This window comes from Dendrobates tinctorius, unplaced genomic scaffold, assembly GCF_039654945.1.
Source record: "Dendrobates tinctorius isolate UK_male_01 unplaced genomic scaffold, ASM3965494v1 ptg000098l, whole genome shotgun sequence".
NCBI classification, from domain to species: Eukaryota; Metazoa; Chordata; class Amphibia; order Anura; family Dendrobatidae; genus Dendrobates; species Dendrobates tinctorius.
In genome coordinates, this window is record NW_027361766.1 from 16,893,604 (window position 1) to 16,908,999 (window position 15,396).

Genomic DNA, 15,396 nt, shown 5'->3' on the forward strand with positions numbered 1-15,396 from the left:
TCAGTAACGCTAGTTAGCTGCTATTTTCAGGCTGGGGGGCCAATATCATAGCCTCTTTAACTCGACTGGTTGTCAAAAATGGGGAGATCCCACACCTTTTTTTGTAATTATTTAAAAAAAAACAGCAGGGGGACCCCTCTATTCTTGATAACCAGAAATGATAAAGTTGACACCTGAGGATTGAAGCCCAAAACTGACAGCTGCGGGCTTCAATCCTCAAGTGTCATAGAATCTATGATTCTATGAAACCTGAGGATTGAAGCCCGCAGCTGTCAGTTTTGTCAGCTCTGGTTATCAAAAACTGAAGCGAACCCACGTAAATTTTTTAAATTATTTATAGCACAGGCGCCGGCTGATGAATACTCACATTAGCCTATGCCTGCTATCGCTGATGTGAGTATTCATCAGCCACCTCCTGTTTACCGCCACACTCTCATCAGCCGACGCCTGTGAGTGGCAGTAAACGTTACTATCGGCAACAGCTGCTGGCTCACGCTGTCATCTGTCAGCTTAGGAACGCAGCTCTCTGACCAGCGGTAATAATCTTACTGCAGATCAGAACCTGTGTTTGCTGCGCTGTCATGTGGATGACAGTGTGGCAACTAACGGATTCAAGGTTCCTGAACCAAACTTTTTTTTAGCTGTTCGGCCGAACCCGCCAGTCCTGAACATCCATAGATTCGCCCATCACTACTCATTAGGGCTATGATATGTTTTTATTAAGTATGCCATTGTAAAGGATCTGCTGGTGAAGGATCTGCTTTGATGTAACACTGATAATATAAATGTGGCTTTGTGTCATGTCTGAATAATTGCATCATCCATGATTATTATATTGTTTCAGACCAAAATACCCTGAAGAAGAACATCCATCTTCTGATGTCTCTCATCATAGACCTCCACTCTACTGCAAAGCGTCATCTTAAAGGATGCAAAAGGTCATTTGCTCTGAGGCTTGCTGCTGAAATCCTGGCTGTGGATTGTGGCCTAAAACCATGCTTTCTTTATGACTTGGGTACAGAAGATGTCCTGCAGATCCACAGATATGTCAGCGAGCTTCATCAGATCGGTTTTATACTGGGACCATTACATATTCTTAGCATAGAAGAAACTGTACTTATCATTAATGTGCCCAGGGCAGTCTCTTACTTGACGAAGCTTCTAAATAGTGCTGAGTTACATGTAATCGATGTTTCTGCCACACTCAAGCACCCTAGGATGTGTTCCCAAGATTGTCTTCTGACCATAAAGTCCCATCTTTCAGACCTTCTGACACATCTAACCACTTACCAGAGTGAACTAGCAGGAAGCATATCTGTAGCAGACATCCCTTGTACTACATGGAATCTATGCACCATATTTGGTTTCCTCTTGTGTTACCCTGCCGTCTACTGGTTTGACACTACCGTAAACTTTGAGAATTGTTTGTCTTTTACACCACTGAAGCATGTCACTATAGAGATCACATGTTCCAAAATAAGTCTCCATAAACTGCAAATTTATTCTTTCACTATTCCAGAGTCAGTATTCCATACTCTGCAGTTGCTCGTACAGGCTTGGTCGGAGAGTTTGCAGCGTACGTTCGATGGACAATGTGAATTTACAGACCTTGAAATTAATATGGAAACTGTGACACTACCAGCGGTCGCTCTCTGATAAAACAACAATAGAGACTAAAGGTCCCCATACATGTTGACTGAAGATGCCAATAACAACCAGCTTGGGCCACAGTCTAATGTTATGCTTTTGAGGAAGATAAGGATCCGGACTGTCTGATTTCAGACTCCTCATCCTTTTGTTCTCAAAGAGATAAGCCACCACAGATGTTTGTCAGCTGCTCTCTAATAGAGAACACAGGAGTGCTCAGCCAGCCTCAACCATCGTTGAGCCAACAGCTATCTTGGGGCCCAGTCACACACAGTGAGATCGCTAGCAGATCGCTGATTTTGTGACTCACCAGCGATCTCGCTGTGTGTGACATCCATCAGCGACCGCGCCCCCCCCCACCGGGTATCGCTGATCGTGCAGGATCGTCCTAGGCCATTTTTTGATCATTGGTCTCCCGCTGGCCAGCACGCATCGCTGCGTGTGGCAGTGGGAGACCAACGATCAGCGACGCTGCACCCTGGTATCTAGGGTAAACAGCGGGTAACTAAGAGCCGTGCCGCTCTTGGATACCCGCTGTTTACCCTAGATATCAGCTTGCTCGCTGGTCCTGATCGCTGGTGAGTCTGTCTATGTCCCAGCGATCCCATCCATGTCGGATCGTTGGTGGGATCGCTGGGACATCGTTGTGTGTAAAAGGGCCTTTAAGTGTTGGGGACTTTAAATCTCTTGTAGAAAAGCTTGAGTTTCTCATTACTTAGAAGCTGTAGTTCTTAAACTTAGAGGAAACCTGTCATGTTGAAAATGTTATGTGATCTACAGGCAGGATGTTGTAGAGCAGGGGGGAACTGATCAGATTGATATATATTTTTGTGGGAAAGTTTCAGTAAAACTTCAGTAAAAAAATTAATTCTCAATTCACAAGTAAAATCTTTATTCAATGAATACAGGCTTTTCAATTACTGAGATACGGGATGACAGTTGGTGCCCACAAAGCTCTATGGAGAACTGTAAGTTTATGTTTCAGGGGAACTTGCAGCGGAATATCTGCCTGCCCTCTAGCTCCTCCTTCCTCCTCTATGAATAGAATTTTAAGAGAAAATCTGCCATCTCCTATATCAGTAATGTGAAATTCAGTCTTTACCGAATTCAGATTTTATACATGAATTAAGAGCAAAATTGCTTATTTTCATATGACCCTTTTATGTTTACAGTGCCTCCTCACACAATCCCCCCACTCCCCATATTTGTTGGGCTCTTCATGCATGTGTTGTGACTGTCACACAGCTGTGACACATGCAGCTGCGGCGCTGGACACCTGATTATCGGGAGCGCTCCAGGTATCCGGATTTCCGCTGCAGCTTCTTTGGTAAGCGCTAGAGCTTGCCGAGTAAGGAGGGAGCCAAAGATATTTGCTTATCTCTATTCATGAACAGGTGTGTCCCAAATTTTGACTGGTACTGATTGTCTAATAACAGTAGTTCCATGCTGTTCCTCTCACCGCTTGCATCTTTTAACATCTTGTAAACTGTTTGTAATCATTGTCTTTGTGCTTTTATTGGCTTGTCAATTTGATGTTAATATATTTTCTGTTTTTGTGAGCATTTAATGTATATTTGTGATGTAGGCTAAGTGGCCTTCCTTTTATGATTTGCCTGGTTTTCAGTATGTCCCCCTGTCCCATGTAAATTATTTTTTCTTTAACGTATTGGTTTTCATATAGGTTATACAGTGCCTACAAGTAGTATTCAACCCCCTGCAGATTTAGCAGTTTTACACATTCGGAATTAACTTGGCATTGTGACATTTGGACTGTAGATCAGCCTGGAAGTGTGAAATGCACTGCAGCAAAAAAGAATGTTATTTCTTTGTTTAATTTTTTTTTAAATTGTGAAAAGTTTATTCAGAGGGTCATTTATTATTCAACCCCTCAAACCACCAGAATTCTGTTTGGTTCCCCTAAAGTATTAAGAAGTATTTCAGGCACAAAGAACAATGAGCTTCACATGTTTGGATTAATTATCTCTTTTTCCAGCCTTTTCTGACTATTTAAGACCCTCCCCAAACTTGTGAACAGCACTCATACATGGTCAACATGGGAAAGACAAAGGAGCATTCCAAGGCCATCAGAGACAAGATCGTGGAAGGTCACAAGGCTGGCAAGGGGTACAAAACCCTTTCCAAGGAGTTGGGCCTACCTGTCTCCACTGTTGGGAGCATCATCCGGAAGTGGAAGGCTTATGGAACTACTGTTAGCCTTCCACGGCCTGGACAGCCTTTGAAAGTTTCCTCCCGTGCCAAGGCCAGGCTTGTCCGAAGAGTCAAGGCTAACCCAAGGACAACAAGGAAGGAGCTCCGGGAAGATCTCATGGCAGTGGGGACATTGGTTTCAGTCAATACCATAAGTAACGTACTCCACCGCAATGGTCTCCGTTCCAGACGAGCCCGTAAGGTACCTTTACTTTCAAAGCGTCATGTCAAGGCTCGTCTACAGTTTGCTCATGATCACTTGGAGGACTCTGAGACAGACTGGTTCAAGGTTCTCTGGTCTGATGAGACCAAGATCGAGATCTTTGGTGCCAACCACACACGTGACGTTTGGAGACTGGATGGCACTGCATACGACCCCAAGAATACCATCCCTACAGTCAAGCATGGTGGTGGCAGCATCATGCTGTGGGGCTGTTTCTCAGCCAAGGGGCCTGGCCGTCTGGTCCGCATCCATGGGAAGATGGATAGCACGGCCTAACTGGAGATTTTGGCCAAGAACCTCCGCTCCTCCATCAAGGATCTTAAAATGGGTCGTCATTTCATCTTTCAACAAGACAACGACCCAAAGCACACAGCCAAGAAAACCAAGGCCTGGTTCAAGAGGCAAAAAATCAAGGTGTTGGAGTGGCCTAGTCAGTCTCCTGACCTTAACCCAATTGAAAACTTGTGGAAGGAGCTCACGATTAAAGTCCACATGAGACACCCAAAGAACCTAGATAACTTGGAGAAGATCTGCATGGAGGAGTGGGCCAAGATAACTCCAGAGACCTGTGCCGGCCTGATCAGGTCTTATAAAAGACGATTATTAGCTGTAATTGCAAACAAGGGTTATTCCACAAAATATTAAACCTAGGGGTTGAATAATAATTGACCCACACTTGTATGTTTAAAATTTATTAAAATTTAACTGAGCAACATAACTTTTTGGTTTGTAAGATTTATGCATCTGTTAATAAATCCTGCTCTTGTGTGAAGTTTGAAGGCTCTAACTTATTTGCATCTTATCAAACCTGCTAAATCTGCAGGGGGTTGAATACTACTTGTAGGCACTGTATGTACATTTTTGCTGAATATATCCAGACACATTATTAAAATATTCTGGTACATCTCTCCTTCTGTAGAAGTCATTGTGTGGATTTCATCATCATTATTACTATTATTATTATTGTGCCACAACTGAATATATAGACAGACATCTACGCGAGTGTAGTGATTCTAGACAGTTTTACATGACAGTACTGTGCTAAAATTGGTTTATAGTTTTAATGTATAATAAAGGTCCTTCTTGAAAACCTCCTTTATTATAAGGTGATCTAACTTTACTAATAATGATCAATCGTCTTCCATAAGGCACTTTATTAAGTTGCAAATACACCTCTGTTCACATTACACAAGGCACAGGTAAATACAATTCCGAACATTCCTTCCTAAAAAATATTTAGATGCTTTTACATTTACTTATCATTAATAAAAATAGTAAAACTAACAACTGTCCATGAACATTAATGAACTAATGGAGTTACCTAATAAACCTGAGGTAGGTGAATATTTCAGTGCATATAATATTGTATGTGACTGGAGAAAAAGAACGCCATCGCTACAGCCAACATCACAATAAAGACTGGCATCAAGAAATAGCAGCGTCTCTGTGGAAAGATAAGAAACTGATAAGTCATTCAGTCAGTCATTCAGGTTATCCAACAATTTACGCCTTAACGACATCCGCCGTACAAGGCGTATTAACCCCTCTAATGCCGCACTCCGATAGGCAGAGCAGAGGGAGGTGGCTTCCTCTCTGCTCCGATCGGCACAACGAGATTGCGGTTATGTGCCAATGGTCTCGATGGAAACCCTGGGCTGAAATATGGCCGATGGGTCATCCTGGTACTGCCACTGCCTGTAAGCTCCTGCTCAGAGCAGAAACTGACATGCCTTCTCCCTGTGTGCGAGACTCTAATCTAATGCCCTGCAATGCAAAAGGGCAGGGAAAGTTGATATCCCATAATGGGACAAGGTAAAAAAAAAAACTGAAAAAAATATGTAATAAAGAAAAAATATGAATCCAATAAATACATATATTTATGTAAAAATAAATAAAGAACACATATCGCCACGTCCGGAATGTTCTGACCTATAAAACTGTTAACTCCTTCACTGAATACTATAAAAAAGTGGCAAAAAACTAAGCTTTTTCATCACATCGCTGAACAAAAATAAAATGTAATCAAAATAAATAAAATACGATCAAAAAGTCGAATATAAATAAAAATAGTATCGCTGAAACTTTCATCTTGTCACGCAAAAAACAAGCCGTCATATAGCTCCATCAGCAGAAAAGTAAAAAAGGTATACCTCTCAGAATAAGGAGAACAATTCTTTTTTCTATAAAATTGTTTTTACTGTGTAAAAGTGCCAAAACATAATAAAAGATATTAACCCCTTTCCAACATTGGGTGTAATAGTACGCCGATGCTCGACTCCTTAAGTTTGGTGCGGGCTCCGGCACTGAGCCCGCACCTTTCCGGGCACATGACAACTGATCTATACAAAATGTCTCCAAGCAGCTGGCTCCGAGTCACCATACTGATCTGAGGACAGAGAAGACCCGTGATTAGAGTTGAGCGACTTTTGGTTTTTTAGGGTCGAGTTTCGTTTCGTGAAACCCGACCTTTCCAAAAGTCGGGTCGAGCAAGATCGGCCGATTATAGGGAAAAGTCGGGGTCGTCCCGAAACACGAAACCCAATGTAAGTCAATGGGGAATAAAAGTCGGCAGTGAGAGGAGGACAGGAAACACACCTACAGTGCCCATTTGAATGCCAAAAGCAACAATTCTTCTTACTTAAGCTTGTCAACCTTAATTAACTTCATAATACAAGTTACACACTGAAAAATGGGGGTTATTTGGCTAAAGTTGTGGGGGGGTAGGGCTGGCTCCAGGTTTTCATATGCCCTGGGCGAAAAAGCGCCCCTTTAACACATACCACAACTCATCATGCTCCGATACGGCAGAGAAATAGCGGTATAGTACAATGAAAAATACTTCACTTTTTACATCTCATGATGAGGCCCATCTATTTTTCCATACAGAATCATTGGTCCCATATAATGTTTGAAACAGTATATGTTGGTCACCATGGATGAAGCTCCACTGTCTTATGGGCCCAAATAATGCTCCAAACATAATGGGCCCCATTTCTAATGCTCTAGTGTATAATGGGCCCTGTAAATGCTGCTCCAGTGTCTGATGTCCACCTTTGGAATGTTCCAGTGTATGGTGGGCCCCATCTATCCTCCAGAGTATAGTGCTCCCCAAAAATTGCTGTCCCAACATTCAAAACAATCAAATAAGTCTCCTCGCTAGGGAATCCCTGTACTAGTCTGGACTCCTCGTCGTCCCCATCTTCCATCTCACTGCACAGTATTTCAACCTTGCAAGTGCTGTGATCCTGAGCAAGCAGGGGGGGCCCACTCATTGGCGACAGCACTGGCACAGGGCCCCTGATTGTACGGTGGTGTGTCTGATGGTGGGTGGGCCGAACCTGCACTTTCATCTGCAGCTTCCTCTTTGTCACCGTGTAAGATGGAACTGTATATGGGAAGGGTAACCTGAGTTTCATCAGGGTCAGATTCAGGCCGTGTAGCGTGCGAGGGGAATGTAGTGGTCTGGGTCAATGTACCAGCAGATTCATCGAGCAGTGGCTGGGCATCAGTGCACTTGTGTCGCCCCCAGGAGTACGGTCGCCACAGTGGCATTACCTTCCTCCTAGGGAGTGTGATGTCATGCTTGGGAGCAACAAAGGATCTCTCTAGCAGGTTAACTGATTGGGCGGCGTTATTCCCACGAGTCATGACCCTCCAAACAGCGTTCATGAAGGCAAAGTGTTTGTTTTACGTGGGCAGTGTGGTTGCAAAGCTGAACCTTAAAGGAATGTCCAGAAGGGCACCACCAGGAGTGGAGCCTACGGTTAAATTCGACTCCACCTGGGAAACCTCAACCATGCCAGCTACAGAAAAGATGCACACATTGCAAGCTTAATTCCGTTAACGAACGAGACTCCGTCATGCCCCGCGGTCCAAGTCCGGCTTACTAGAGGGACACGTGAGGCTCTGGCACATGAGATTGGCCAATAACTGGTGTGTCATGCCCTTACATGTCCGTGGCTGCATGTGCGCTACACTGAAAAGGCCAGCGTTTGTCGCTTATGGGTGCAGATAACCCGCTGAACAACGTTAGTGATGGGGATCACTGATTACAATTATTACCCGCGAACGATGATTTCCCAGTAAGTGCAGGTCAACCGCAGTTCTGGAATTAGGCCTAACCGTCATTCCTGAAAAAATGAAAAACTTACGTGTGCAAACCACAGGTGCTGTAGCTTGCTTAACAGCTCGCCAGCCGTTCTCACGCCCAGTATGGATTACACGTGATTGCACAAAGGCGAGAAAGGGTACCGTATCCCCGGATAACATGTATGGATAGCGTACACATTCAAAATATATGTCAATACATCAGGAGGCAGGCTCAGACGGTGTTAGGCCCAGTATGGCTTGCATGTGATTGCACAAAGGTGAGAAAGGATACCGTATCCCCGGATAACATGTATGGATAGCGTACACATTCAAAATATATGTCTATACATCAGGAGGCAGACTCAGACGGTGTTAGGCCCAGTATGGCTTGCACGTGATTGCACAAAGGTGAGAAAGGGTACCGTATCCCCGGATAACATGTATGGATAGCGTACACATTCAAAATATATGTCTATACATCAGGAGGCAGGCTCAGACGGTGTCAGGCACAGTATGGATTTGACGGCCCAGACTACACAGCGGAGGAGCAGGGAGAGGTAAAGATTGCAAATGCTGGGGCCCTGCCCAAGCAAGGGGGGCCCACTCGTGGGCGTCGGTACTGGCACTGGGCCCCTCATAGTACGGCGGTGTGTATGACGGCGGGTGTGCACCACCACCGTCAGAGACACTTGATTGCACTATGAGGGACCCTGTGCCAGTGCCTGCGCCCAAGAGTCGGCCTACCCACCTGTCCAGGGCAACGGCACTCGCACGGTGTCGTGCGCTAGGTGGTGACCCCGGCCATGGGGGGGGGAGGCAGCACAGTTAGGGAGTTTTAGAAAGTGGCATATGTTGATGTTGGACATTCAGCTGATGCAAAAGGCGAAATAGGTCAAGTCCCAGGAAGAGGTGGACCAAAGCAAGCCATTTTTCTGTCACCCTATGTGTCATCAGGGGAAGGTGGGACAAAATCCTTGGAAACCCATGAATGTTCATTTTAATGAAGGTTAGATCATCCACATTTTGGGTTGACAGACGGGTCCTTTTTTCTGTCAGGATTGATCCAGCTGCACTGAAGACTCTTTCCGATAGCACACTTGCAGCTGGGCAAGCGAGCTCCTGTAAGGCATATTGTGCCAATTCAGGCCAGGTGTCCAGTTTAGCGGCCCAATAGTCAAAGGGGAATGACCTGTGTGGGAGAACATCGATATGGGAGGAAAAGTAGTTTGTAACCATAGTTGACAACTGCTGTCTCCTGTCACGTTCCATCGATGCAGTATTACCAGTTGTGTGAGCGGTACTTGAAAAATCAGTCCACAACATTGTCATGAAACCCCTGTCTCCAACGCCACTTCTGCTGTGTGCACCATGAACACCTCTGCCAAGCTGCCCCCGGCCCGTACGGCTCGTGTGAGAACCATCACCGCTGCTGTGTGCTGGGAATGCCTCAAGCAACCGATTTACCAGAGTTGCTTGTTTATTAGCCAATATTAGGTCAAGGTTCTCCTGTGGCATGATGTTTTGTAATTTGCCTTTATAGCGTGGATCCAGGATGCTGGCCAACCAGTAGTCGTCATTGTTCATCATTTTGGCAATGCGGGGGTCCCTTTTTAGGATCTGCAAGGCATAATCTGACATGTGGGCCAATGTTCCTGGTGTCAATGATGCACTGCGAGTGCTGGTTGGAGGAGCACTTTCTGGCAAATCCACATCCCTCCAGTCACGCACAAACCCTGTACCAGACCTTGCCACGCCAACATTTTCACTTGCCCCACGAGATGCATCCTCCTCCCCTAAGTAATCGTCCCCATCATCCTCCTCCTCCTCTTCCTCCACCTCGTCCAGGAGAGGTCCCTGAGCAGACAATGGCTGAATGTCATCAAGGATTCCCTCCTCCTCATCAACATTGGCTGCAGACACCTGCTCCTTAAGGTGCGTCAAAGTTTGCATGAGCAGACGCATAAGTGGGATGCTCATGCTTAGGATGGCGTCGTCTGCGCTTACCAGCCGTGTGCATTCCGCAAAACACTGAAGGACTTTACAGAGGTCTTTGAGCTTCGACCACTGCACACCTGTCAACTCCATGTCTGCTCTCAAAGTGCCTGGCCGTGTATCCTCCCACAAATGCATTATGGCCTGCTTCTGCTCGCACAGCCGCTCCACCATGTGCAGGGTGGAGTTCCACCTTGTTGCAATGTCGATAATGAGGCGGTGGTTGGGAAGGTGGAGCAATCGCTGCAGCTTCTGCATACGAACGGAGTGTACAGGCGACCGGCAGATGTGCGCGCACAGTCTTCGCACCTTCTGGAGCAGGGCTGTTAACTCCGGATAATTTTTGAGGAAGCACTGCACCACCAGGTTCAAGGTGTGAGCCAAGCAAGGTATGTGGCTGAGTTTTGAAAGGGCTATGGCTGCCACAAAATTATGGCCGTTATCACTAACTACCTTGCCTGCCTCAAGATGTTCACTGCCCAGCCATGACTCAGTTTGTCGCTTCAAGTACTCGGCCAGCACCTCGGCGGTGTGTCTGTCGCCCAAACACATCATCTGCAACACAGCCTGCTGACGCTTTCCACTAGCTGCTCGATAGGGGGACACCTCGTGTGCAACAGTGGCAGCTGCAGATGGAGTGCTCGTACGACTGCGCTCTGTGGACGAGCTTTCGCTTCTGGAGGAGGAGGAGGGTCGAACGCCTACAGCCAACTGTTTCCTATACCGTGGGCTAGGCAGCACTGTCCCACCACCGCTGTCCCCTGTGGACCCTGCATCCACCACATTAACCCAGTGCGCAGTGATGGACACGTAACGGCCCTGGCAATGCCGACTGGACCATGCATCAGTTGTGAGGTGCACCTTTCCACTCACTGACTGCTTGAGTGCATGGACAATGCGGTCTTTTACATGATGGTGGAGGGCTGGGATGGCTTTGCGAGAGAAGAAGTGGCGACTGGGTAGGTCATAGCGTGGTACTGCATAGGCCATGAGTTTGCGGAAAGCTGCGCTTTCCACCAACCGATAGGGCATCATCTCAAACGAGATTAGTTTGGCAATGTGGGCGTTCAAACCCAGTGTACGCGGATGAGAGACTGAGTACTTTCTTGACCTACTCATAGTGTCTGGGAGGGTGAGCTGGACTTGAGAGCTGCATATGGTGGAAGTAGCGGTGGACAGGGCGGACTGAGAGAGGGTTGATGATGGTGATGGAGTTGGTGTTCTTTCTGATGGCCTAGATTCAGTATTTCGTTGATATAACAGTGGGATTCCCTGACTGCTGTGGCCTTGCAACGACACCTCAACATTTGCTGCTGTGCTAACCGGTGGGCTTACAGTGGGGGAAACAATGTAGCGTTGCTGACTACCTTCTTTGTGATCAGTTGCACATGTGGCACTTGAGGTTTGGTGTTGTGTCCACGCTTGCAAGTGCATGGTGGTTAAATGTCTAAGCATGCAACTGGTATTCAAATTTTTCAGATTTTTCCCTCGGCTAAAGGTCTTTGCGCACTTCTTACAGATAACCTTGGCCTGATCATGAGGATTTTGTTCAAAAAAGTGCCACACTGCACTCTTCCTACTTTGGCAGACATTTTGCGGCCTAGCACGCTGTGATCTTTTGACCCTCTGGACAAGCTGTCCAGCAACTCTTTTGATTTTTGGAACCTGTCTTTGGAGTGCTCCGGGCCTGCCAGATAACAGCTGTTGCGATGTCGATGTCTGCTGTGGATGCTCCTCATCTGAGCTATTGGAAGCAGCACCCTCTTCCCCCAATGGATGCCAATCTGGGTCAACAACTGGGTCATCCATCACCTCCTCTTCAATGTCATGTGCACCTTCCTCTGTGTCACCATGTATGGTGGTATAGTGTGCGGTAAGGGGCACCTGAGTCTCATCAGGGTCAGAATCTGGCTCTGTACACTGCGAGGACAATGTAGTGCTCTGAGTGAATGTACCAGCAGAATCATCTATCAGCGGCTGTGCATCAGTGCACTCCATGTCAGATTCATCTTGGCATGGGTAATTCACCATTTCACTTGATAATCCAGGCATGGTATGTGAAAACAGCTCCATGGAGTAATCAGTAGTATGGCCTGCGTCATCCTTCAATCTTGGTTGGGGTGAAGGACACAAGGAAAGGTGTGGTTCATGAACATGAGCCTCCAATGACGACTCAGTGCTTTTACTTTTTACAACTTCAGAAGAGGAGGCGATAGAGCTGGAGGCTGAGTCAGCAATGTAAGACAAAACTTTTTCCTGATGCTCTGGCTTTAAAAGCGGTTTGCCAACTCCTAGAAAACTAAGCCTTCGAAGCCTTATGGAGCCAGACGATGACGCAGGCTCAACACCTCCTGCATTCGGTCCTATTTTGCTCTTGCCACTACCATCAGATCCACCACCAACACCATAATTACCAGCTGCCAACCCCCACCCAATTCCACGGCCTCTTCCACCAGCCTTCCTCATTTTTTGTAGAAATGTAGACAAAATCCAACAAACTATATAGTAATGTAAAACAAGGTACAAGGTGTCTATAGGACAGGGGAGATTTTGAATTTCTGCACACACTAGTGGACACTGGACACTTATGGATTGTGTGAGGCCCACTGAATATCACAGCGCTATGTCACAGGCTCGATGGCACAGGTGTGAAAAAAGTGACTACAGGATCACAGAGATTTTGAATTTCTGCACACACTTGTGGACACTGGACACTTATGGATTGTGTGAGGCCCACTGGATATCAGAGCGCTATGTCACAGGCTCGATGGCACAGGTGTGAAAAAAGTGACTACAGGATAAGGGAGATTTTGAATTTCTGCACACACTAGTGGACACTGGACACTTTTGGATTATGTGAGGCCCACTGAATATCAGAGCGCTATGTCACAGTCTCGATGGCACAGGTGTGAAAAAAGTGACTACAGGATCACAGAGATTTTGAATTTCTGCACACACTAGTGGACACTGGACACTTTTGGATTGTGTGAGGCCCACTGAATATCAGAGCGCTATGTCACAGGCTCGATGGCACAGGTGTGAAAAAAGTGACTACAGGATAAGGGAGATTTTGAATTTCTGCACACACTAGTGGACACTGGACACTTTTGGATTGTGTGAGGCCCACTGAATATCAGAGCGCTATGTCACAGGCTCGATGGCACAGGTGTGAAAAAAGTGACTACAGGATCACAGAGATTTTGAATTTCTGCACACACTTGTGGACACTGGACACTTTTGAATTGTGTGAGGCCCACTGAATATCAGAGCGCTATGTCACAGGCAGAAATTGGCTAGTGTATCACAAACTCCAAGGTGTATGTAGAATTGGGCAGAATAGGAATCTTCCTAGAGTGTAGGTCTGTAAGAAAGGAACAAGTCCTCCATGTCACGGTCACGTGTCTCTGGACGCAGCGGTTACCGCAAGGCGAACCCATAACACACGTGACCCTGGATACACCGCCTCCAGTGGGGCGCATTTAAATAATAAAACGTGCAGGTGGATACGCCGCCTCCACCTGGCGAATTTAGGTATTACACGTTATACAATAATTCTGGAAACCCCGCCTCCAGTAAGGCGAATTTAAATAATAAAAAGGGAACCTGGGAAACTTTAACAATGGTGGGCCCTGCGATAGGGAATGGGGGACGTGGAGACCTCCTAAGCTCCCCTGAGCCAGTGTCCCTGCACTCCTTACGTTCCCTATACAGGCTCCGCACCTGTCGCCGCATGCGTACCTTAAAACCCTTGCTAACCCTGACCCTAAACCCTCACTAGGGAATAGGTCGGTGCGGAGACTAATCCCACCACTGCACTAACAACACACATGAGGAAAGAAGACAATACAGGGGAAACACCACTTAGCTTTGCTCTGTTGCGTACGCTCCTAGCAACAGAGCCCACCACCTGCGTGCATCTTCTCCTCCACCTGGATCCATCACCATAACAGGATCCTTCACCTTAGTGCAGCCTTGGAGCAGAGTCCACCACCAGTTGCTGCTGCTTAGTAACAGAGTCCCCAAGATGAGTCCAGCTTCTGCCACGAAGTCGAGCATGCTTGAGTCCAGCTCAGCAGCCAAGTCCCACATGGTGAGTGCCACTCTCCATAGTCGCCACTCCACCAGTCCATGCAGACACTTCCCGCCGACACCATCACTGCGACCCCACCACGCCATGCCAGCCCTTCGTCCAGACACCATAGCTGAAACACGTCCCCCCTGGCTAAGCTGCGCAGGACTCCTCTCCAGCTCCATCCTTCCACCAGGCTCTCAAACTCAGAGTGAACACAATCTCACAATATCACAGGCAGTGATTGCACACCCCTAGCACACCTTTATAGGGTGTCACACCTGATCCATAATTACGTGCACAAAAAACCTAAAGTGCGATACCACTAACCACCACCGGGGACAGTCAAGACACCTTGGAACTTTCCAAAGTAAAAAAAGTTCACCCAGTGCAATTTAAAACTGTCAGATCATGACACTCCACTTATCCTTCCACAGTGACACACAGATAGCTTCACTGTGGCCGTGATAACAGCCGTTACACGGTACTGAGAGGAGCGTGCATGTACACGGCTGTCCGGTGTACGTAAAATTGTCAAGCTCCGTGTTTTTTAAGTATACAGACTGACACACGCTGTCTCTCTATAGTTTTGAATGTGATCAAACAGCAAATATATTTAACTGTTTGAAAGCTTCTCAAAACTAGTAGGTGCAGGTCTGTAAGAACGGAACATGTCCTCGACTTATTCTCACAGAGTGACACACAGATAGCTTCACTGTGGCTGTGATAACAGCCGTTACACGGTACTGTGTGAGGAGCGTACACCGCTGTATGGTGTGAAAAAATGCACACTCAGTACCTCAGCAGGACAAAAAAAAATTGGGATTGCTTTTAAAAAAGCAGTTTGCAGAGCAGTGGGTAAACAGCAATGCAGCTGTCAGGAAGCCTTAGAAGGCAGCCTAACAACCAACACCGCTGATCCACCACAATATAGCCTCCCCTTGCACTGCACACACAGTGACTGGTGTGTTGTACAGGCAAAATCGCTAGCAGCAGAAGCAGTTTTTTTTTCTTCTTCCCTGCCTAACGCTCTCCCTACAGAATCAGCAGCAGCAACCTCTCCCTATGCTAAGATCGGCAGAAGTAAGATGGCGGTCGGCGTGCACGCCCTTTTATAACCCCTGTGACGCCCACCAAAGCAAGCCAATCACTTGCATGCCCTTCTGAA

The 15,396-nt window shown here is 46.7% G+C and overlaps 2 protein-coding genes across 6 annotated transcripts in view; one reads left to right on the forward strand and one right to left on the reverse strand.

Moving 5' to 3' along the window:
* The first annotated feature begins 306 nt into the window (after window positions 1-306).
* Window positions 307-3,323, forward strand: CUNH1orf74 (chromosome unknown C1orf74 homolog). The gene has a single exon (XM_073587136.1). The coding sequence runs from the start codon at window positions 880-882 to the stop codon at window positions 1,654-1,656; it is 777 nt and encodes a 258-aa protein (XP_073443237.1). The 5' UTR covers window positions 307-879; the 3' UTR covers window positions 1,657-3,323.
* A 1,894-nt stretch (window positions 3,324-5,217) lies between these two features.
* Window positions 5,218-15,396, reverse strand: part of TRAF3IP3 (TRAF3 interacting protein 3) — a 159,773-nt gene continuing 149,594 nt past the window's right edge. For all 5 annotated transcript variants that reach the window (XM_073587133.1, XM_073587134.1, XM_073587135.1 and 2 more), the window contains one exon: window positions 5,218-5,522. In XM_073587133.1, the coding sequence (XP_073443234.1) occupies window positions 5,427-5,522 (96 nt within the window). In that variant the 3' untranslated portion in view covers window positions 5,218-5,426. The remainder of the gene's footprint in view (window positions 5,523-15,396) is intronic.